Raw genomic sequence first — 25,885 nt, 5'->3', positions numbered from 1 at the left:
TCAACCGCAACATTTCCATTTTGCACCTCTGTGACAATGASCRCGATGAACATCTATTTAGAGTGTACAGGAAAACCAGCGCRGCATGCAGCAAGCCAAGGGATGGARGAGAGAAATGAGGAGCTCTACCACGTTGTACAGACTTAAAGCAAGCACTCTTCAGCTGCACCCAAACCCMTWACCCATCATCCCTGATATTCAGGATCTATAATAGTCAAAATGCCACTGCTTATTAGTATCAAACAATCTTCATTATTAAAGCGCTAGAGCCCTTATTTAGCATAAAATAAACCTCAAAGCAGGAATGCAAAGGCTGTTCCAACATTAGAGAATTCTCTTTTTGTTTGAAATTCTTTTGGACTGCATTTTGAGAGCAGATGCACTGATCAATTTAAATTGAAGAGGACCACCCGGCTCTTTTCTGCATACCCACATTTGCAAGCCAGCCTATGGTGCCCTGGTTGACCGTATCAGCATCCTCAAATCTAGCTCAATTTCATGAGGTTAATCACACACCAGGAATCTCCTAACAGCAACTTATGCCTTCAAATCCATTCAGAAACAAATTACACGATATTCTTAGGGCCCTTGTTCAGATCTAAATCTGTGTTTCAAATATYGTAAGTGCTGAAACCAATCCCATTTAGACTGATCACTGAAACCTGTAGATATTTAATAAAYCTAAACACTATTCTGGCAAATAGCCAGGGACTGCTGAGCAGACAACAGTTCTTTAGTAGATATTAGTTATTGCTCCTATGGTTGCAGTGATCTTGAGATGAGCTCGGCACTAAAAGGGCACAACATTAACCATGAGCACGTATCTACACGCCTGCTTATTTCTCCTTCCAACTATATAAATTTCTATGTGGTAAACTGTGATACTTGAATATTTTTTTATAAAGTGTATATTCTTATTATAGAACATTTACATATTTTAATGACAAAAATATATATTTTGAGCAAATGGTTTAACCTGTTGAGAACACCCCCTTGTTCTGTTCTATAATCGCAGATTACTTCATTAAGCACTAATCAGATTCATCGGGGGTGGAGATCATTCCTCACTATGTTTAATAAACATTTAAAACTCAACAGATTTTGATTGAAGGTTAGAATATAAGTAGCTTATAAAATGATCTCAGAAATGCAATTACTTTGGGCAGCAGAATGTAGGAATACCTCAGTGCAGTTTATTAAATAAATCATTTGTAAGTAGGAATTTTCCACCTCGGATACATGTGGGAAGATGATAGCCCTTGTACATGTGTGGTGTGATCTTGCACTTCCTACCTTGTTTTTAGATTTGACTTCAATAGATAACATCTCAGAAGAAGATATTTACCAAACAAAAAAAAAACATATTTTCCCCCAAGCCATTCAAATCCTACCAATAAAAAACAAACCAAAAACCAGAAACTACGCTGTTACTAAGGAATGTAACATTTTAGGTTACAACAAATTGCTTGGCGGTCAACAGAAGCTTCAACATCCAAACAGTTCTCTGCTAATAAGATAAAAACGAAGCCTTTAGTAGCAATCGCCCACCACCTTGGCRGCCCTGATCCTGGTGCACTGATCGGGGCAAGGAACTTGATGTCCCCATTCGCAGGGCCAAAAGGCAGAGGAACGACTATCGCCATCCAGCCCGACCAGCTGCTGAACACAGGCCATAGGATTTTACCGAGCAATTCCTGCTTTGAAACCGTATCACATGAATGAACCACAAGCTTCTTTCTTTCCAGAAAGAAATCCAATGACTGTTTAAATGCAATTGATGGAAAAACCATCACATCCTTAAATAAACAGTTCCAATGGCCATTACTGATTTTAAGTGCATATTTTTCTTCTACCTGCAAGAACACAGCTTCAGGTTTCCAGTCGTTAGGTTTTTTTTATACCCTTGTCTTGCAGATTAAAGAGCTTTTTCCCCCAGGTAAGCACTTGCAGACCCCAATAACATGAGTTCTATTAAAATCTCCTGGATAAAGCCCAAAAAAACCCAACCCTTGTTTACCAAAAGACAGGCTTTGTGCAATAAATATTATACTACTTTTCTGAACTATTATTGATTTATCAGCCTTCCCTCCCTCAGCTCCTGCCGCCGGCTGGAAGCCCGTGCTCCGCCATTCCCCACGCAGCGGGAACCCCCTCCCGAGGAGCCCTGGCTCTGGCAGCAGCATTGCACACCTGGGCACAGCCTTTGCGGGAACCAGCGTTACAGCCCGCCCAGGGCAAACGAGCTCCGCTTCTCGCCCGAGCCGCGTCCCTCTGCAGAGGGCACCTCTCCCTGCTATCTTGCATCTACAAACAACATGAATTTTAAGGAATAATCAGAATTAGGCCAAGAGATCCCTGCAGGAAATAATACATAGAGGATAATATTTTTGTCTAAAAAGATACTGTGGTTAAGGTAAAGCAGTGCCTTGGACAATTACCGGCTACGAGAGAACCTCACTTGGTAGAAAAGACGAGGAGAAATCTTTAAGCTATCTTTGCATCTGATACAACCTCAATGTGTTGCATGAGAAAGCGATGGCTGAGCTTCAACAACACCAGAGGCTTAAGCTTAGCCTGATCTTCCTCCAAAACATATTTAACCGTAAGATTCGTATCATACAACAGCACTCTGGCGCTTCCCAGACCCCTACCAAACACGACACCCTCAGACAAGCCGCCTACTGTATTTAGATCACTATTCAAAATTAMGCCAAAATTGTGATTTTCACTGAAGCACAGAAGTCATAAATTCTGTCCACACTACAATAGCATATTTAAATAAGTCTAACATTGTAGTTTCTCATCTTTTAAGAGATGGCGTCACTTAGGTATCAAAGCAAGCCTTAGCTCAGGAAGCAAATTTTGTGTGCTATTACTTAAATATGGGCATCATTTCCCTTCCTCTTTCTCACCGCCTCATGGGATCCACGTCAATCCCCTCCATTTTGTCGCTGCTGTTCTCTCCTCAGAAGTACAACTGCGAAGAAGGAACTGCACCACACAACAGCAATTTAACTCTGTTGGCATTAAATATGAAGAAATTGCATGGTATTGTTATTATCTTGCATTGCAACTTAGCCGGCAAGCTCAGAGGCAAAAAGAACCACCATAATAGGCAACAGTGCAACAACAGATTATTTTGATGGCTAACGGTAATGCAGGATTATTATTTCTAAACAGAGAACAAAGAGCATTTCGACACTGAACCACTCAACTTTTTCTTTTAAAAATCTCATTTGTATTTCTGAAGTGTATAGACATCTCAAAGAAATGTACTAATTAACTTACAGAAGCGATGAATTTGGCCAACAACTCCTTAGCACCGAGTGGTGTAAACCTGAGGGGTTTTGTACAGTAATATTATTCCCTCTAAAATAGTTAGGAGAGGGCATGCAGTTATTTGAATATGTATTTTTTTCATGTTTTCAGTATTTACTGCAACTTTTCACTTGAGATTAAGTTTCCGGACCCTAAAGAAAAGCAAGGCATTTCCATGAGAAAGGTGAGAAAATGTGCACTCAAAACAAACTTCCTCTGAAAAGCTGTGATGGCTGCTCAGAAAACTGAGAAACAGATAAAATCTCATGGAGAGTTTTTTGGTCAGGTTTGTTAGGAATTTTTATACTAGTTCCTCTTCAAAATCTGTTCTCATATGGCGGGCACAGTCCTACGGGCAGATGGTTGCTGACAGAGGGTTTAGGAGGCTGAGCTGTTTGCAGCACAGAGATGAAGTGTTAGGAAAACGTCTCTTAGCTGGGACTCCTCCTGCTGTGGCAAGAGCTATGCAACCGAGACGCGAGCGAGATGCACAGATATAGCTCAGGTTTGTCCTGTGGTCCTACAATTCCCCCCGTGCACCACGGCATCACTTCCCTGGGGCTGCAGTGACTCCGCAGCACATCGTGCATGGATGGGACAAGCTGCTGAGCTTCGGCAGGGCTCCCCTTTGAAACCAGGAGCTGTTGACCCTCCCGGGGCCTCCTAACTGGTGCAGGACATGCCCAGGCAGGAATTTCAGACTGCCCTGGAGCCCTCAGCAGCCCCTGCTGCGCCCAGATCCATGCCTATGTTTAAACATGTTGATTAACATCCTGGGGGCAGAACCTGGCCCTTCCAGAGCTGCCCCCAGGCAGTTCCCGCTGCAGAATCCAAACTGCACACAGATGAGACTTGTGAATGCGTGCAGAAACTGTTCCTGCAGGTGCAGAAATAACCACATAGGACAGGTTTTTGTATGTAGCCAAGAGTTAGACGTGCTGCACATGGCTAGGATCATGAGTAGCAATGGACTACACACATGCTGGATTGGTCACATAGGACCGGGGGCAGCTGGGTCATGAGCTTTCAGCAGAAGAGCCCTTCAGGGAGTCCCACCCAACCCCACTGAAGATGCCACTGCAAAGGCCCATGCAACAGAGACACCCACTGCAATGCAGATGGACCAATCATCCTGTTCAAGACACTGGATTCTCCAGCAAGCATTACCCAATACCAAGATTCCAATTAGTTTAATAAGAAATAAAAAAAATAAAAATAAAAACCCACTGTCCTTGCAAGTCTGAACAGTTCAGGTTACCACTATTTAATGATTTTCCATAAAGGTTCTTGTGTAGCATGGTAAGGGATAACCAGTTATGGGGTATATACAAACTGTTGATCCATATGGTATCAGTCTGTCTCAAAGATGTGGTTTGTTTATTCTCCAGAGGAACGTCCTTCCTTGGGTTGAGGCCCTCTAGACAGAAAAGGGGGGACCTCCCGCGTTCTTCTGAGAGCCAGCGCAATGCAGCATCGGAGTACAGCTGCAGCTGCTTTGCCGAATTTTTTAAGATAAGTGCTGGCTTGTGAACATAAGCCTATCGGCTTGCGGGCTCATCTGAACAGTCATTCACAGGTTGTCACTTCTCCCACTGATCACAACATCAGCAAGGTTTATGCTGGCGCAGAAGTACACCAGAGAAAACACGATACGGGGATAACAGTTACTGAATTTGTCACAGAAGTACATGAAGGAATCCAGATGATCTGCTCCTAAGATAAACATGTCCTCTACATCTTGTAGGTACAAGGGTTTGGAGGTACGATTATTTATCGGTGCTTACACAAGATGGGGGGCTATCTTTGGGCCTGCAACTATGTCCAGGGGCCGAATACTGGATGTAGAGTTGCTGAAGGAAGGATGCAGCGGGGCATTTGGTGATGCACACCTAACAGTTTGCAGCTTATCCCACTAATATTCTGCCTTCAAATCGAAAGCAAAGCCGGAAGTTTTCCACTTCTGTCATTTCTGCTTTGATATTAACATCCAATTCCTACCACCGATGACCTACTCTAGGTACTCATGAGCTCTGGTTGAACAAATGAAAGAGCCATCTTTGCATCAATTAAAACTATTCACAAGTTTACATTAAAATCCATTGTTCTAAGTTTAAAAAAAAAAAGTATTAAAAACCATCCAGAATAGTAAAGGCATCTGTACTGACTTTTCTTTCATATTGAATTTGTGCATATTTAATTGTAAAGCTCAAAAAAAAGAACAACATTTAAACATGGAGTTCTTTCCTGGGGAAAAGCCTGCTCCTTTCCTGATAGACTTGTGTTTTTCAGTGTAACTGGTGACCAATGAAACCAATTGTTCAGCCATAGCTCAAACGCTCAAAATAACGATAAAAGAAAATACTCTGGCTTTGAAATAATAGAAAAATTGCTCCAACTTGCAGGTATTCAATATATTCCTGCAGAAAGAAATTTCTTGGCATCCTCCCACATTTGGTAATGCAAAACACAGACTTCAAATATGCAAAACAAAATGATAATTGCAATGTTTCTATTCTTGGTCAAATGAGTGTACTTTTGTTTAAATTAAAAAAAAAAAAAAAAAGAGAGAGAGAGAATATAGTCTCTTGTCAGTCATCGTGTCTTGGGAAACGCTACCAGATAGGTGTCTCTCTAAGCAAGGAGCCAACTTCAGTAACAAAGGAAAGGATATGGAAAGAACAAAGAACATATTCTAAGATGTGAAGTACATTTGCTAACAGTTTTTGTCTAGAAACACTAAACACTAATTGTGTTTCACATGAGAAAATTCCAGTGAAAGCCTGTGCAATTGAAGACTAGCCAGCAAACCTGGAATGGCTAGAAAATACAGACACTTGAAAAGATATTGTAATCTTGGTAGCCTCCTATAGAAGAAGCTACACTTGTGTTTTAATGATCCTGCCAGTGAATGCTGAAATCGGTAAACATAACTACATAAAGTTTCTTTCAGTGATTAAGCTAAAAATTAGCTTAAAAATTAGCCTAGTGCCCTGTCCTATCTGCTAGGCACGTTAATGCATCTACAAAGTACTTCCCTTTGGTAACGTTGGTTTGAAGGCTCACCATTCATTAGTTTATATGTTGAGTTAAACTACAGATTTTGCACTGGTAAAGTGAATTTTCCTTTTTTGTCCAGGAAAGCACTAATTACTAATTCTTTTGTCCTCCCTCTAACTTGTTTGATGTTGTATGAAGACGTTTTCCACCAAGAAGAGAGACATCTCCAAGAGGAGAGATATCTCCAGACCCACCATAATGTCAAATCAAACCAGCAGCCCTTCAACCAAAGAAGCAAAAGTAGCATTCATGTTTTTCTCCCTCATTCTTTTCTCTTACATTCTGTTTGGAAGCTGTAGAGAAGATTAGCAAATATTAGCCAGAATGATAGCCAATTTTGCAAGTACCATTTATTACTTTAGGAAGTACTGGATATTCCAGTACTTCAGTATTCACAAGCAGGTGAAACAGGAGCTCCTAGATGGACTTCTTGGTATTTGTTGCATGGGCTGCACATACAGAAGCAGGAAACCCTCCTTTGGGATATGAGGATTTAACTTTGGCTATTCCCTCTACTTATTGTGCAAATCCTGACAGTTCTGCTGAGTGTTCAAATAGATCACAACCACTACAAGAGCAACGTTTTTAAAATACAGAGAAGTACGAGATACTGTCTGAGGCTCTTCTTTTGGTGCCTGTTCTTTTGAACAGAATTTAGAGATTTTTTTCTTTTTCTTACTAACAAGGAGAAAAAGACCAACAACAGCATTCTGCCTTCACTAGTTGCGGAAGAGGAGAATTGTAACTGAAAATGGATTTTTGCCAACAAATCAAAATAGAAGAGGCAAACTTAACAGCAAGGTATCAGATAGTGCCAAACCAAAGGATGAACGTGAGACCAAAATTCACAAGAGGCTCAGTAAGATCTGAATTTGTTTCAGCAATACCATTCATTTCTTGCAATAGTTATGTCTGTTCACATCTGCCCGAAATGAGGCCTTTACTACTTGCCCTAAGCCAAAGTCTGACTGACTCCACTAGTTCCTTGTGACATATTTTCCACGTTATTTATTCCGATGTTTCCCTAGTATAAAATTTTAACATGCTGGGAAAAGATAAATGAATTCCCTTCCCTCCTACGGACAACCTAGCAGAGGCCATTTAGCCAGAATGTTAATGACCAGAACTGGAAAAAGGGAGGCACCAATCTGTCTACAATGCATCAGAAATGTGGATGAACGGCAAAACAGTAATTCTCCGAGAAGCTGAGAAGGTTGACAGAAGTCCTTCAGGTCTACGTATAAATTTAAAGTTTTGTGATATTCTTAATTTTCATTAAGGCAACTGAATTCCTCTCTCCCTCATCCCCTCAATGGGCCTTAAATCACAGTTAACTGTCCAAAGGCAGGAAAGTCTAGCCGCTTCTACTGGCATAAAAAACAACCCGCGGCTCTAAGGCTCCTGTAAGCCCCAGGAACACCAGCTCTGTGGCAGCCCATCACACAAACTAACAAGTGAGGAACAGCTCTGTACCGGGGAGGCCTGGTTCAAACCGCTGGTTGCCAAGAAGACAGGAAAAAAACCTGCAGGGTGCAAGAACTCCAGGTGACACTGTCTTCCCCTGTTGCCAGTGATAGCTGTTGTTTTGCTTTACAGCTCCGAAAAAAGGATCAATACCTACTGCAGCAGAAATCGAGGACCTGGGCTTGGGTTTTTAATTCTTCATTTACAGGTTTGGGGTTTTATGTGGGTTTTTTGTTTGTTTTTTCTTCTCAGGTATCAAATCCCAAACACAGAAGGTTTAATCTCCCAAATCCACTGCAATAAACTCCAGAGCTATATACCATCCCCAGAAAGGAGAATCTAGTCTCATCAAGCTTCACATGGGCAAATGCATGGACACTTCCTCAAGAGTGATTCTGTCCATAGCATCTAGATTTCATCTCCAAAGTCTGGGAATCCTGCACAGTTATCTCACTTAATGAAAAAAGTCATGCAAACCAACAGCATACGATTAGAAAAGCATACCCAAAGAAATCCTAGAAGCGTAGCAGTTGACAGCATCCCTGCCCCATTTAATTAGTGGTTGCATATTAGCACGCAGAACTAAAAGGGAAGGGGATTTTGCAGGAACACCTTCTTCACATTACTCTTTCGATGCTCAGTTCTTGATAATACTTCTAGAAACATTGCAGTGGTAATTGTTTACTTAGCTGGTAAGTTTATTAAGAGGGGGAGCAAGATGCTCATTTGGCCATAGACTGTTATGGTTAAACTGTGTCAGATCCCAAACTGTGGTCTTGGAAACCTGGCAGATCACATCAGGCACTGAAGTATCCAAGCAACCTAACTTTGAGTATATAAATTTGGCAGCTAGTCTCAGATTAACTTCTAGTCAATGGAGCGAGAGGAACACTTCCAGAGAGTACTTTGGGACAGTAATTTGGGGCTGTCTCCAACACTGGGAGGTAGGAAGTACCCATCTCTCACCACTGACTATATAAAAAGACCAGCTTCACACATTTCTAAATTAAGTACTTGAAGTTAGGCAGCGTGAATACTTTCCTATGGTGTCAACTCCTCACCTTTGCATCCAACTGCTTCTAAAGGTCTCCAGGCTCTTCAATGTGAAGAAGAACTTGGAAGCTTGTAGAAGTAACTGGAAAGAAAGTGGGATAAATCAGCCTAGCTGCCCCAGGAGGAGTGACCGCTGCATCAGAGAACAAAAGAACGTGATCAGACAACAGAAAAAGGCAGTGTAAAAGGGCATGCTTCTTACCTGCCAAAACTCTGACTTCTGCGTCATTTCCAATTCTTGAACTGGCTGGATTTTTTGCAAGGCATCTATAGATTCCACTGTCTCCTGGCTGAATTCTGCTGATCTGTAAAGCTCCAGAGGGCAGGACGGCAACCCGCGTGTCCGCTGGGCTCAGGAACAAGTCCTCCTGGTTTCTCTGCCAGTGTACTACAGGCATGGGCTCGCCAACAACTTCACACTTCAATAAAATTGTGTCTCCTGCAAAAGCCGTGACAGATTCTGTCTGGGAAAGAAACCTCAGTGGTCCTGAAAGCACAAGTAAAAGAAGCAATTACATAGCTGCTGAAAATAGAAGTCGCATGCTGTTTCCATGCTGATTTGGACTTGGTTAACAATCCAGACTAAAAAAAAAAAAGTGATATTCTGAAAACTACTTTGAGATTGCAATAATGGCTGGGTGACTAACACTCTTTCCTCTGTAAATTACACTCATTAACAGCACAGAAAAGATGTGTTATCAACATAAAAAGTAACAAATTGCAACCTGTTACTTACAAACCCACTCAGCAACAACTTTAACAAAGTACAAATATGCTATAACGCAATACAAACTATTCGGAACAGGATGACATTCAAAAGGAAAGCATAACTAAGCTCATGGAAGATCAGGAAAATGTTAGTCACATCTTTCTGTCTAATGGAGTCTTTTTTTACTAAACTGCACATCAAACTGCCCGAGTGACATATGCTCCAGACAGATATCACCCTTTGCACAGAAGAAATAAGTAACCCCACTGGTACAGCGTGAGAGGTGGGAAAAGATGAGCGTGGCTGGCAGCAGAGCCTAGCAAGGCTCCAAGACGCTTTCTGTTAAAGAAGATCCTTGCAATTCATCTTTTCCAGATACACAACTTGGCTGGTCAGGTCTGGTTTTTCTAATGAGGGAGGCTGGAGCGCTGGGGCCAGACCCAAGTGTTTTACTCTCTTTTGAAATTCCATTCGATCGTGGCAAGCTCAAAACCAAAACGAGCCAACTGCAGCTTGAAACTCTGCAGCCACAAGATGCTCTGGAAAAGGGTGGAAAACTGTCTTCAGTGGACCACTGCTCAAGGCCTGCATCGCCCGCTCTCCTCATGAAGCTACCAGCTCTCCTTTGTTGCTCAAATAACATACCAAGTCGCTGAAAGTGCAGGAAACTCAAAGATGCTAAAAGCAACTAAAGAGTATGTAGGAAACAAGCACCTTCTAAATTCGGTTAGCGAGCGAAGGCTTTCAGAAAGCAGTTGTCAGCAGAGAGGCTATTAAGAAACTGAGGAAGCAAAGAATAAAGATCCCAAGTGTCTAGACATTAAAACGCCACCCAAACATTCAGCAAAAACAGCTTAAAGGGGAACAGTCGTGTAACAAAAAAGGCTCCGAGTGGGAGCCCCCAGCTCATTTCCCGCTCAAAACACCCCTTTTCTTCTGTGATTCTGGCCACCCATCTGCTGCCACAGTTGTCCCCCGCGAGCCCTGGGAGCGCCCGCAAGCACGGGATGCATCAGCATGGGCGACGCGCTCGCTGGAGCTGCGGCAAGCGCCATCAGGGATTACTTAGCGAGGCTGGAATTGGATCCAGGAAAGCTTCCCAACGGCCCTTCCACACGCCAAAACATGCCTAGATGAATCCATCGCTGCACGGGCCCTGGCAGCTCCCGCCACCCCGCACGCTCCCCCTTCGCACTGCGACGCTCCCCGCAAGCCCGGCTGGTGGCAGGGACCCACGCGTAACCGCTCCGCACCCGCACCAGAGCTCCTGCAAACCGCAGAACAAAAGCATTCGACTCTTCCAGCTTTTTAATAAGAAAAATTGAAGGTAAAAGCAGTGTGAACAGTGAGGGAAAGCTGTTAAGAACTGCAGCTCCACAGATTGGTGGAGATTTTTCCAGGAAGAAAGACAGCCGACTCTAACAACACACTAAGAACTAGGACTAAAATAACTGCTAGAAAGAAACATTTTTTTCCTCAGAAATCCATGCCATAAGCCCAACAGCTACTTTGTTAGGGAAGTAAAACAGTGGCAGTGTTAGTTCTCGCACACACAGACCTATTCCCAGCACGGACGCGTGACGTAACATCATTTATGGGTCAGACGATCTCGCTCGCCACTGCCAACCTCACCTGGCACACGCTCGGTACCGTGAACTCAGCAAAGCTGCATCCAGCGCTACCAAACCGTGGCTTTAAAAACGTTTCAGGGGAACACAAAGAGTTACTGAGATTTTTCTTGTTAATAACCCAATCTGAAAATTCATCCACCTTCAGTCACTGATCTACACAGAGCAGGCCATAAAACCTTTTTTTCCTCTTTAAAGCTTGAAAAACATGTCTAATTAAATTTATGGCTTAGCATTTCAGGATCTTGCCAAAAACTTTTGCTTTGTCCCAGCAAAAAGACAGTAGCCAGCTTCTCCCATGGTTAATGTTCAGAGCTCATTTATCTCTCTGCAGGATCACAATATATGAGATCTTAAAGCTATCACTGGGTCTTCGCAGCTCTCTTAGCTTACACTAATCTATTTTAAAGAAAGGTTTTGAAGCCACACAGATGCCTCGATCGCCGGGAGCCGGCTCAAGGGAACGGGCCAGCGAATGAACTCTGAGAAAGTCACTTCTGGAGACAGACCCTGGAATTAAACATTGCACATTCGCGGCCACGCTCGGCTCCGCAGCCAAAGGCTTGCAGACGCACCTCGCTGCATTACACCCACACCTACTTAAAAAAGCTAATTGAAAGCAGCACCCAGCTCCAATTTACCATGCAAGCTGGTTGGCAGCCTATCAGGAGCCCCATCTTTCCTTACAGAAGACCCAATTATTAAGCAATTAAAGTTAACTTAATAAAAAGGCTTATCATTTGGGGGACAGACCTCAGGGTCTGGAACACGTTTAGCTATTAAATATTCAGCAATTTAGTAGCACTCAGTACAATCCCCCCAGAGAAGAACCGCTTTAAATGCTTTGTTTGTTTCAAATTAAAGTCTGCAAGGTTACTTAACATCAAGACAAGACCTTTTTCACTTTCAATTCACATAATAGCTGAAGGGCAGGAAACCAAAGTAATGAAAAAGTGTGATTTCCTTCTGCTCAGCTCAGAAAATAGGAAAAAGAAAAAGAACGGGTGAGTGAATCTGGAAATACAAATATTTTAGCAACTGCTGCTTAATGCTCTCTCTTCCATGGGCTGGCTTCCAAAAAGTTGCTATTCCTTAGTTACTCTGTGTGCTTTTCCTTTGCTCCACTCCACGGTTCTGAGAGCTTGGCACCGAGGCAGGGAGCAGCAGCAGCACAGAGCCTACCCGCTTTACCAAATAATCAAAATAGAAATAATATGGTGTCGTGTTTCCTTTGCAGAAATACGAGCTAAACAGTTCCCTTTCCTGCTGCAAACTCCCGTCTTGTGAAACCGGGAGCAGTACATCTCGGTGGAGACACCGCCGATGAAAAGCCACTGGTCACAGACTTCCGAAGAAACAAATTATGGGAAAAAAGTGAAGTTACCGGTATACATTTAGCAGTACTTTTATAAAAGGCGGCCAGCCAGGGAACTCCTGCAGTAAAGGGCCATACAGCCATGCTTAGTAGAGTCTGTCAGCCTAATGAGAAAAATTCAAATGAAAGATTTTAATATTCCAATAAAATTAATATTAATAAGATTTTATACATCTTTGCAATTTTTATACATAAAACTTGGGCAGTTATAGTTTATACAGATGAAAGTTAGACCAATTCACTACAAGGGGCAATTCACAGCCAAGCGAAGGAGAGGAAAGTGCCTGCAGAAGACACAAACATGCCCCGGGGTTTCAAAAGCAGAGGAGGCCAGAAGAAAGGCTGCATGTGCAATAACTGTAGTCCTGTTTACTATGACATATTCCCAACAGCAAAGAATTTTAACCACTCCTCAAACTTGCTCCTAATACTGGAAATACTTCATCCTGCCAAGATCCTAATACCTCAAATAATCCTCAGCAGCTGCCAGCTGGGACAGTGCTCAAGGTACACTAGAAGAAGGGCGCAAAACCTTCACGGGGGCACGACAACCTGGTCTGCAGCCCCAGTCGCCAGCTGCTCCCTCTTCCCTAATCCCCACTGAAACGTTTTTCCTCAGCCATTGGCATGGTGGACAGTGTCGCACACGTGATATTTCCATACTAGCACCGCCAACGCACCTGCTGGCGCTGAGCAAAGCCAGAGGAGCTGAGGGGCGCCCGGCAGAGCCGACTTCTGCAACGGGGGACACGCACCCATAAAAGGCCACAGGCACAAACACGACCTTCCCAACACAAAACCAGCTTTATGTTTTTTTCCTCTGAGGTATGCTACAGAAATACATTCACCTGTAATATCCTCCTGTCTGTTTGTGTCCACCCATATTTCCCCCATCGTACTCCAACAGCAAATGGAGGCTGCAAGAGACTTTCCCATTTGTTTGTCCAGTATCGAGCACYGCTTCGTTCTTGGGCCTTATATACCCTTAGGTGCGCAACTCCCAGAGCACTGTCAAAATTCACATATATCACAAAATAATACAAGATAATATGATACAATAACAGGTGCAATTACTTTACTCAGTAACATCATCTGAAAGCTTGACACATTTCAGCTGTTTGCAGTGCAACAAAACTACTAACAAAAGCGAAGGTGTTTGAGCAAACATGGTGTCAGTGCCTGGAAACGCATGTTGGCTCCGAGTGATGGCTTGAACACGATTCCCCTTCTTGCGCCTCCGGAGAGGCACGTGAGCAAGTTTAATGAAGTTAATGTGAAATTGTGGACAATGACAACAGAGTCAAAAGGGTCAAAGTTGCATGTATCAATTGTATCCTAAACTGTTCCTGTAAAAAATAGAAGATACTTAAAAAAACGTACCCAGAAAGCAACTGAGAATTTCAGAGAACCAGAGCAACACGGTAGCCTTGCAAATAAACCTACAAAATCATAATTTGCTTTTTTGCTCTACTCTGCCCTTTGCTAATACAGACGACTAGAAAACCCCGTTCTTGGTTCTTATTGCTCAGGGGGCACAGCCCAACAAGGCCAAGCGATTTGTCAGAGTGCCAGCACCGAGGGCCCGACCAAAACCTCTTCTAAAACACCAGAAAGCTTCTTAGCAGAGCATCGCTCTTCTGTGCTGAGGAGAGACTGGGGGTTAGGCTACACCAAGAAACAAACCCCCAAGACCCCTTTCCCTTCACACATAGGGCACCTTCACTGTTGCCTTCTCCAACACAACACAAGATTAAGAACACACAGCCCTCATTACAGCTACCAAAGTGGCGCAACACCTACTTAATAGACACAAAACCACCCCGGGAGGGTGACCAGAAAGCGCTGCAGCTGACTGGAAGACAATACCCGAACTATGACCAGGGAGAGAGTAAAGACCTTGCTTTTTGCAGAAGAAAGTGCCCCCGACCCCCGCAACGGGCCTTAGCGAGGGAKATTGAGCACGTCCTTCAGCACCCGCCAGCGATGAATGTCAGCGCCTGGAGGACCACCCCGGCCCTGCTTCACGACATGCAGCTTTTTGGCCAGCTGGCCCCAGCCTTTCGGTTGCAGTTTTGTCTTGCCCCGGCCTTGCCGTTGTTTCTCCAGCAGCTCAGCGGGTCGCCCTCCCGCGAGAGGTGGCCTCTGGACGGCAGAGACGCAGCCACGGCTCTCCTTGGACCGCGGGGAGAGTGAAAATGCCTTCGAGTCCAAGCTCCAGTTAAGCAGTCAGGCTTTAACAGCACGACTCTGGTCTAGGGCCCCATCTCCAGGGCAGAAGGGCCAACGTGGACCTGGCCTTAAAGCTGTGTATTGAAATCCAAGTCATTACTTACAAAGCACAGCAACAGGCGGGTCTGGAGAGCTCCCGCCTAACTGAAGTATAGCTGGTTATGGATATATGCACACCTCAGATATATATGTATACACATATACACACACAGACCCTGCATCCAAGTGCTTCACCATCTTTGAGGTGTTTATTCCCATGTAAACAAGAGACAATATTTCAATTTTACAGACAAGGATGCAAGCCCAAGATGCAGGTTAAAATCCTGAATGATGGCACAGGCACAGAAACGGGCACCCCACTGGCTCCCAGTATGCAGAGGCTTGTAAGGGAAGAGCCTTCCTTGGGATTTCAGGCACCTCCGAGAACACTACAGCGCCTGACATGCTCAAGGCCACAGAGGAAGCCTAAGCAAACCAGGGACCTGACCCAGCRTTTCCCGAGCTGTTTTGTAAATACTATTTATTTCCCTTCTACATGACTCAGTGGGAGCTTCTGAGGCACTGTAGAAATCCTGAAGTATAGTTCAGAGACAGCCAAAGAGGGAGAGGAGGCTGAGGGTCATGCCAAGCTCTCAGCTTTTCATGAGAAGGGAGAGGAAATCCCTAGGAAGGGGATCGGTTCCCCCCCCTGCAATCCAAGTCTGTGAGCTCTGCCAAAGAGGGCTTGAAAGTGCACTTTTTGCAAACAAAGCTAGGAACCACCTGACCACAATCAACGCTTTCTTAAAAAGACAATAAAGGATGAGTTTAAACAGATAAAGTTTTGTTTAATATTCAATAAATGTCAAAAATATCTACTTAATATGCTTTTCTGATGTCCTCTTTGCAAGCGTTTCATTGCCTTTTGATTGCAGAGTGACTCATCCTACTTGGTTCCAGGGGAATGAAAGAAACTTGGATGTTTTCAGCCAGATTCATCCCAAACTCCAAACCAAACAAAGCATTTGGCCTCATTTCAGAGGAATCAAACTGTGATAGCTCTTTAGCCCACACATTTAAGGGCGAAACAGTTATTTCTTCAACTTGTATTTAGCATTCAATTAWCATACTGGAAAATGCATCTTGACAACCTTGCTGTGAAGCCCGTTATCCATTAGATAGTCCTCAGCCTGCCACGGGGAAGACTGAAGGGGCAGCTCCTGAACTTCTCTATTTGCAACCCTCTTTGGAGGCTCATTTAGTCAACCTCAGCTAGGAGCACAGCTCTGTCCCGCTCCCGGAGGGAATCTCTGCACTGTGTCAACATACAACAGTCCRAACAACAAGCCACGGATTTTACAAATAACTGTAAAAGCAATAGCAACATTTCCAAAAGCACTTTCAAATACAAGTCTAATTTTTTGAAAATGGCCTGAGAATTTAGGAGCCTTTATTCCACTACCCTTCACAGCAACATATGATCTAAGGTACTGCACCTGAAAGGAATTGCAGTAGGAGCTGAGTTTAAATGGCCTTCGGGATCCAGGTCTAAGGCTTGTATTAATTTTATTTATTTATTTTAAATAAAACACTAAGGGAAAGTTTAGCCTCAACCAGTTAAACTCTACCTATGCTGCAGCCCGGAGCACCCTGGTGCTATCTAGCCTTGGCAGCACCTCAGTTCCACCAGCATCCTCACTTTTTGAGTTTTTAATCCTGCTAAAAGGTGCTGTTAGATCAGATTCCTGATATAATGTCAGGACAGCCACCATGTTTCCTTTTGAAATGTATCGAGAGGACAGTCGGAAGCCACTTTCTCTGCCAGCAACCCTGCCCCTCACGTGGACACATCTACACAGAGGCTGCTGAACTCACCTTAGATAAGAGAGTAACCTTAACTCATGTACAAACATTCAGAATATCCTATGGGGGAAGGAAGAAAAACTTCACCTTTCCCAATACAGAGGCGCATCAGAAGTCTCCTCCAACACGGTAATTTTCTCCTGGAGTACAGTCCATCATAAATATTATAGCACCAATTCTTGGCAGCAGTCTAATTCCATCAAGAATGGCTAACTCAGGAAAGATGGAGCCAGAATCTGCCCTTTGATGCCTCTTACCCATCACAGGAAATAAATGAACTTCTTATTCTGAAAAAGACTTTTCCCTAACCTGTGTTACTGATGTCAGCTCAGATTATCAGAACTGCAAGAATTTTAAAATCTAATTTACTTGTCACCTTTTATGTGGATTGCTTGCCTGCTGCATTCCTCCCAGCATAACGCACAGAAACAGAATCTATTTTTTCCATCCACATATTTATGCTGTAGGGGGATTTTCATCACGAATTCAATGCCTTTATGGTCAGTTCCACTTAGTCTTTGCAGACCTTTCTGATTCAAAGCGCTGGCACAAAGCTGTTGTGCCTGAATGTCCCACGCACACGGGATATACTCAGAACAACAAAAGCTTCAGTTTCAACTGAATCATTCAAATACAAGCCTCAAAACTGCGTTTCTCTTCTTTCTACAGATCTGTCAGCAGAGTTTGAGGGCGCCAAATTTGTCATTCTTCAAGATCGCCGTCGGAAGCTAAGACCTCCTTGAAGCCAAAAGCAAACCGCGACTCTCCGGATCTCCCCACCTAGAGCTCTTTGATCATTTGGGTTTGTTCTAGCTCCTCGCTTGCTCTTTGGAGCTTTTGCTACAAGATTTCATTAAAATAGAGCCACAACTTTCAGCTTAGGAGTATTTGCAGATTTCTCAAAGAACGAGAAAAGAACAGTAGATATTCAGAGCAACGAAACCGTTAACATTTACTAACAAGTTTACATCATGCTGTAGCTGTGGGAGCATGACTCCCCGTCATTCCCAGCAGTTCTCAGCGACAATACACCTGTGTGGGGAAAAGAGATACTACTCTTAATTTTTAGCATCCACTGACAAGCCCACATACTGCTTTGCCCCTGTTAATACAGAAATCAGAGGGTGTAAATCTCTTCATCTTCCTGTCAGTGCTTCTTGCCAGTGCTCCTGGCTTGCAGCCAGCGAGGAGAACAGGCTTGCAGCCAGTCGCCAATAAAAACGTTAAATCTGCTCCTCAAACAGCAAATAAACAAGAAAATAGGCCTTTTCATGGCTGAAGAAGCTAAAAAGAGACATATTTCAAAATCTCTAATTAAAACAAATAAAAAAAACAGAGGATTTATAATTCGTGTGCCCCGTGCAGGGCGCTAGCTGCTGTTAGCATCATTGAGGCTATGACATCCAAACCCAGATTCTCGGAGCAGGGACTTCACGGAAGGGCTGACAAAAAGTATTTTTGTGAGATGCCTTGTTTAAAATACTTGCTTCAGAATCACCTTGAGAAGGCCTTTAGAGAAATTAAATTCTTTTGGATGATCTACGAAGTTGTTTCTCAGACCGCTGCCATCTCGCACTTGGAGCRGAAATGTTCCGTTTTTACCCCATTAGGCTGCCTGGAAGATTTTCTGAGCAATGCTTAGGGAAATCACCAGTTAGGTCCTCCAATAAGAGCCTTCAGGTAGGGCCGTGCCTTGCTCCGGAGAAAGCAGCAGCGTGCGGTGGGGCTGCCTCTGAGGAAGAGGAAGAGGAGGAGGAGGAGGAGGAGGAATCGCTCCTGGGCTACCACCTGTAGCCCCCAGAGCACAAAGCTGAGCCTTGCCAAGGGGCAGCAGCAGCCGAGGCTGAAACGCCGCTGACTCGGTGCCCAGCGCACGAGCAACCCGCCGCACAAGCCAGGCGTAGGCTGCAAGGCGGCAACGGTCACCCCAGCAAACACAGCAAGGGTCACTGCAGGTTGTACAGCTACCATACAACCATCTCTACCACTCYGATCTTATTCCTTGCGGCCTCTGAGTCTAGCTGTCATCTTTGAACTGCAGCTTTGAGAAATATGAAATGCCTAATGTGACATGCACTGTGGTTTATTCTCCAATGATAGCAGTAGATGTTTCTCATGTGACAGACCAGTTCTGACATACTGAAGGTCAAACTGCTCAGGGAAAGGCAGGATAGGGTTCTGCTACCACGAATAACAGATCCTGCCTAGACAGCAGAGAAAATGTTTACGTACGCCCCCTTCCCTCTCCTAATTCAGTTCAGGGACTGTGTCTTGGAAAGCCAGAACATACATCAATTCCTCCTAGGGGAACTCTCAGCAATAAGCTGCTCCTCTGCTCCCTCCACTGACTATCCATAGAAGATCAAAGCAAGTACAAAGCCTCACCCCTTTAACTTTAAGGCACTCAACGGCACAGTGTCGTGATACCTACCTTAAAAAAGTATTCAAAACTCACAATTGCCAAATAGCACTCATCTTCAACAGCCACTCATCTCATTTGTGCTGAAGGCTGGACTTCCTAAGGGCCTGGGACAGACTATGGAACAAACTCCTGCAAGAATAAAGATCCAGGGGTTTCTGAAGCTTCACGCCCAAGCCAAAGGCAAAAGTTATTGTTTCACCCAGCCCAGTACGAGTGCAGGAGATGTCACACGTGTAGCGGGCAATGTGTGAGCATGCAAGATGTAAAGGGATCTTTCACAAGGGCCTGAAGGCAGAGAGGATGCGGCCACGCAGACCAAACTCTGGGGTGGCCTGGGAGAAGATGCGGAGAGGATTACGCGAGGCAGTGACACAAAACTGAGTAAGATGGGGAGCACTGGAGTAGAGCATGCAAATGCAACACCTGAGAAGGGAAGGCCGCTGTCCATTTTACTTACTTCCAGGTATTTTATGCTTTAAGGGCTGGCTTCAGTGGGTATCCATTCTCAGGGCTGTTGCCTGGGGAAATATCTCTGAACACCACTTACTCTGTTAAAGCTAACAGCAAGTCCTCAGGGGAGCTGAAATGCCACTAGTGATTAAAGGGACACTACAAGTCAGGAAACTTTGCTTGGACAAACTTCCAGGAGCATGAATATCAAGCCTGTGACTCTACAAAYGTCTTATGTTGTTAAAGATTAAAGCACTAGGATATTTAGACAGTATATTCAAAGCTACAGGAGGTGAAGCAGCTCACCTCTTGATAGGTTTAACTATGCCAAAGCAGGATTCATTCTCTCAAATCCTGTAATAGAGTTCAAAAGAGAAGGAAAAGAGAAAAAGCCTTAAAGTTCCTTTTCTCTAGGTAATTATCCGACATACTGCATGAAAATGCGCTTTCATTTTACTTCATCTCATTCCAGACACCAGGAAGGTTCAGAGCGTATCCCCCAATTATTTGTCGTGCAGCCGTCCTGACAGAATTCTGCACCAACGTGACTGTACTTATCCCTGAAAATCCCTGAAAGACGGGAATTCCTATCACTGCTCTGTTAGAGATGATGCTCATCAAGACCATAGGGGGATTCGCAATAGATCTAGAGGCAGAAGCAGGCGAGTCCCACTGCAGGCGTCTCCCCAAGAGAAAGCTGGTCACCTCAAGCACCCAACTCCACTCTTCATCCCCCACTGTGGCTGTGGATACATGGCATTTCGCAGGAGGATAATAAACGATGCATTCATACATTCAACATAAACTAATAAATTAAATGTTCCATTTAAAGTTCTGTTTCACTTTTGAACTTACAGGTCACATCTTTCAAGACCTATTAGGGCTATAATCTTTCCCCTCCAATTAAAGTGCTGTGTTTTCTGACAATCCCAAGGATATACAAAACTAAAGATCATGGAAAAACAAACCCTGTATTATGTACCAGTTTCCTTGAAGATGAGTTGCAGCAGCACACAGTCCATATTAGAAGGAGCACCAGATACTCCAGAGTTGAGCACATATGAATCCAGTCAATTATTTTATTATTATAGGCAGTATTATTTTTATAAAATAATCAATTCCTCATATGCCCATAGTACTTATTTATGGGAGATCTATTTAAAAGTACTTTCCACACATCAGGATTCTGCCCCCGCTCTCTTTTCCGAAGTCATTAACTAGCAAAATTACTGCCCCTACCCCCAAGAAATTAGCATCTTCCTCAGCAAAGCAGCTAAAAACAGCTAGTAGCTTGGATCCGACAGATTTACTAATATATCTGTCAGCCACAAGCATTTGAATCATGTGACATATCTTTTTACGAGACAAAACAGGTAAAAGCACGTCAAAGCCCAATGCTGAAATACAGCACAACAAATGCCTGAACCGAGCGCAGCATCCTCTATACGGCTGTTAAGGAGGAAGAACTGCAGGCAGAGTCAAATACCAACCGGAGAAACGCATCCTCGGTTGGCGTTTTATTGAACATTAGCAGGCAATCCTAAATCACCAGCCGGAGCCGCGAAGCAGCAGCCGTGCAGCAGCGTTCGCACAGCAGCAATCGTCGGGGGCCAGGGCCCCGTGGCTCCCGTCACCGCGCGCACGCAGCAGCGACGACAGAAACGAGAGGGACTAGAGAGCTCCCTACTAAAGTAGTCAAACGACCCAAGAGGGCGATGAGGAACAGCTCCTTAAATCCTCTCTCCTCTTCCTCGGACTGTAAGAGCTCTCCTTGCCCCCGCCAGTGCAAAGCCAAACTCACCTGCTTRAAGCTCAGTGATTTAAGTTCACGCGTTTGATGGCGTGCTGGAAGAGAGGCAAAGTGTTCGTGCAGCTGCACCACCGCGCCGAAGCCCTTCCCTAACGCTCTTCTCCTCCAAGGTGCCACCGCTCACTGAAGCGAGCCTGTCTGCTGCTTTGGACAAGGCAGAAGCAGCGAGTCAAAGCCCTGCAGAGCCACTGCCTTGAAGACAAGCAACAGGTTTTTGCAACAGGATGGAAAGAAGTTTTGTAGCACTGGGAGTAAGGGGAAACAGTATTAAAGTTACAGCAGAAGCAGCCACCTAACACCAGTTCAGAGGCTGCAGCATGATCCGGTCCCCTGCGCTTTCCCCGGCCTTCAGGCAGGTGTTACCTGCTGCCGGCACAGGTCCTGGAACCCCACAACCCACTCTCTCCTGCCCCTTCCGGGGGGCTGCCTGGGGGCTACCAAGGCTCCCTAACACTTCACTGCATACGATTTCGGGAACAGGAGAGCCCAGCAGAGCTGTTTTGGATGCTGATGCGTCCAAACGGCAGGCTGAGCAGAGGAGCAACATGATGGGACTCGGTCACAGCAGTACACGTGCCGCATACCTTTCATTGCCCTAGTACAGAAATCCATCTCAAGAGATCAAACCCTATGCCAGCACACAAGAAAAGCCACCGGCTACTCTTGAAAATCTGGCATGCAAGAAGTCAAACCCTGCTTTATTCATGTAAAAACTCCCAATGGCTTAAGTGCTGCTGACTTTAATGGGACACTCCTTTCTATCCTGGCCTGTTTTCTTGCCCATAGCACCAAACCTCTGTTGATAAAACGGTCTGTTCTAGCAGGGTTTAGCTCTTCTCTAAAGGAAAAAGATATTAACAATAACAACATCACTGGAAACCACAGTCCCTTAAAATGCAGCATCCTGCTAACACTGTTCTGGTTGAATGCTATAACATTGTCATGCCTTACCACAAACTCAAGATAAATCAGCAGTAGCCTTTAGCACCAATAAGTAACATGAATATTTTACAGTGTAGCATGCCTGACTTCAAGTTTGGTTTTCATCAGTAGTGCAGAAGAGTTTACATCAAACTGAAACGCCCCAGTGAATTCCCCAGTATTATGTTTTCTGTGTGGTTACTCTCATTCCCCTCCTGGTTTATACGTGCACAGAGGATGATATGCTCAATGCTGGCATTGCCCTGCTCTATGTATCAGGGTTAGGTAAGGATATGGCGCAGCGATACTCAGAGTAAAATGAAGAAAACTGCCCTCAGCTGCAGCTTAGGTGGCCTTGTCAGCTCCGAGGAGAAAAATCGCACGTTGTACGGAAAGCGATGATCTTCCTTCCTTCCCAAAGTGGGAACACCAGCATTTTGGAAGAAGCTGTTCAAACTCAGCCTTCTAACTTGAAAAGGATATCAGGTAGAAATAAATCAAATCAGACAGAAAATAGGATGAGAGTAGTTAAAAGGTGTGGTAGCACCCTTTCAGCTTTTTCAGGTAATACACAGCGCTTTTACACAAGGCTATTTATCCATTGATCTCAAAGTAATTTATAAAGTGTTAATTGATTCATGAAGTGTCATAATTTTCCCCTGTGAGAAAGTCAAAAAACATTGTTTATATTGCAGAAGAGCTGTTTGGAGATTTTTCAGTATGATGGTTTTCCATCACAAGGTTTCAAGCGCTCGGTAAGTAAAGGCTTTGCAGAACACCGATGGGGACCGGGACGAGGTCCTGCCGGCTCTGCTACTGCCCAGCGGCCGGCYGCTTCGGGGCAGCGAGGCTCGAGGGAAAGCCCTGCGCCACAAGGTGCTCCACGGAGGAGCTCCTYGGGCCCCTGGCATCCCCATCGCAAAGGCGGAGGTCTACAAGCCCCAGCTCTAGCAAAGCTCGCGCACATCGCTGAGCAGGATAGAGCTGCCATTCTGCCGTCTCCACTACACACCATGCTCTTTTGCAGGCAGGACAGCAGGCAGCTCTTTTGCAGCCAGGAAGACGAAGATTTTCCACTAAAGATGCTTAATTCACTGCAGAGCTACCTAGTAAGTCACTGCTGAACAACTGTGCCTATGAGCAACAGCSTTCTTGCAATTAAAAAACAGAAACAGTTGATACCATCATGCTGTTTACTGGCATCCACGTGAATGCGGATATCTCCATGCTCCAGACTACAGCAGTGATGGGCACAGGGAAGAGGAAAAAGCTCATTTCCAGTTTGCTGTTGGCCAGAGCCCCGCACAGGCCAGCAGCGAGAGCTGACTCACCCGAGCAGCAATGCTTAAACCAATAGCGAGTCACGTGCTGCTCACCGAAGCCTCTGCATCAAACCCACATGCAGAAGCAAACTCTCAAAAGACACGTCAAATCCAGTTTTGCCAACAGAGAAGACACTGCCCCCCAAGCAAATGCATTACTGCTTCACACGCCCTGCCTCTAGCGAGCGGCTATCTCCGGCCCAAATYTGCTCCCGATGCGCTGTTTGGCTGGACTGGCTGGGAACTAGAACCAAGCACTGGCAACCCGGTTTCTAAAAGTATCTCCAACTCTGGAAAACAGCTTTCTATCTGAAATGAGCACGGCCTGCGCTCCATCTCATCTGAAACGAGGTTTCCTGAACTCACCTAGCATCATTGCAAACCCAGGAGCCCAAGCATTACGAGTATATGCTGGCCCATCTAGAGGGGTCACTTTCACCATCTGTAAACAACTTGGAAATTCAGTATACAAAATCCCTTTGTTTTTACTGACATACTGTACAATTTGCCCGACTTTTCCAGCATACATAACCACACTGTCACAGTATGAGGAGACAAAGAACTAGATTTTCACTAGCAGCCAGGAAACCCAAAGCAAACACAAGCACCCCATACCCATCCATCTGCATTCACTTTTAACAGCGGCAGGAAACCAATCGGACTAGAAGTCTGCCATCTCATTTTGCAGAAGACTGCCTTGATCCTCGTTTTAGCAATAGGGGCAGGATACCCAAAGATACCCAAATGCAAAACTCCCCAAAGCAGCACTGTGGCTCTGAGCCACGTGATGAATAAACCTACCTGTATGCCCCAACTACCCAAATTCTCTTCCTAGAATTGGAAATGCTCTTTAGTATTAATAYACAATGTAGCCACAGTTTTGGTTTGGGTTTTTTTGCTTGTTTGTTTGTGGGGTTTTTTTGGGGGGGGGGATAGGTGGGGGCAGAGATTATGTTATTCTAATGCCAGTTCAAACATGCACGTTATTGCTAGGGCTGCTTTGGTCTGGCAGCTACAAGTTTCTAATCTCAGAAAACACGTGGTTATGACTACCAAAAAATCGAGCCTTAAGACCTTGCTCCATAACTTCAGCTATCCATAACCCAGATTCAGGAGCTCTTACCTGGCGGCATCTCTTTCGCACTATCTTGCCATCCCCACTTCCCCCGTCGTCTCTAACCCCAAGGTTAGGCACGTACTCCCTCTTGCCTTCACCTTAGCAGAGGTCCTTCTTGCAGCTGCCTTACTTGTCAAAATAACCTCCCGATTGCTTCCCTTCATAAACGTGGGATTGCTGCTTTTGAACTTACTCTTCTAACTGGAAAAATTCTGTTTCATCTTGTGAGCTACATCTCTAGCTTTTARTTTCTGAATCAATATGGGGGAGGGGGGAGAAAGGTGTTCCTAAAACCACTGATGTCATTGAAAAATTTATTAAAATACTCTTACAAGTACTGCAGTGCACAAAAACAACCCTYTGGTAGTCCACAGGCCAAGGCACATCTACCACAAGTCCCCTAGCTGAGCTATCTCAGCTAACCAGGAAACACTAGGCGGAAGTGAACTGAAAGCCCAAATTACTGCAGTATTTAGCAGAAAAGGAATGGCAAGGTACAAAACCAGGAAAACAGACTGATTTTGTCTCCCTGGTATAAAGGGCCAGAATCCCCTAGAACATGATGAAAAGATGGGGCTCCAAGAAGGACCCTTAGAGCAAAGACTAAGGAAGAGTTGCATTTCCTGCTTCCTGCAGGACAAGGACTGCGGCAAAGGAGAGCCTACACTTTCCAGACTTATAGAATGGTTCACATCAATTTTTTCTTACTTTACCTTTGGAAATTAGGGCATTGTAACAACAGCTGCAAGGATGAGAGTCCCATAATCAAAATCTCCTGGTATTACAAAAGAATATCTTTTTCTTCATGTCACTGTCTTTCCAACGACATTTTTCAAGCAGCAGCGGTCCTTTTAGCTCCTCTTTGGTCTAATTCTAAAATCATAATGGCCACAAGGGAGAAGGCTCTACTTGAACATCACCATCTATCTCTATAACTGAATAAAAAGTAATAGGAGTTTCATGATATTTGAAACCTCTACCCTTCTGTCAAATTGGGTTTAAATCAGACAAGTTCAAAAGTCACCATGAAGAAGTAAAAGCACACATCTGGAGTGCAAGCCATTTCCTTAGGAAAGATAAAAATGAAAACATGCCATTCAGCAACTACCAAGATAATGCATTCTTCATCTCAGAAATTACTTTTCAGTACCTTTCTGTACTTCACTGG

General features: G+C 44.5%; 1 protein-coding gene across 1 annotated transcript in view; it reads right to left on the bottom strand.

Annotated features, from left to right (window-relative positions):
* The window catches only part of DCC (DCC netrin 1 receptor), a 593,999-nt gene that overhangs the window by 308,827 nt on the left and 259,287 nt on the right, over positions 1–25,885 (bottom strand). The window contains exon 3 of the mRNA XM_026092248.1: positions 9,095–9,379. Within this exon, the coding sequence (XP_025948033.1) occupies positions 9,095–9,379 (285 nt within the window). The remainder of the gene's footprint in view (positions 1–9,094; positions 9,380–25,885) is intronic.

Source organism: Apteryx rowi, unplaced genomic scaffold, assembly GCF_003343035.1.
Source record: "Apteryx rowi isolate R43461 unplaced genomic scaffold, aptRow1 scaffold_95, whole genome shotgun sequence".
NCBI classification, from domain to species: domain Eukaryota; kingdom Metazoa; phylum Chordata; class Aves; order Apterygiformes; family Apterygidae; genus Apteryx; species Apteryx rowi.
Note: the sequence above shows the minus strand (reverse complement) of the source record. Positions and strands in the feature narration are given on the sequence as shown.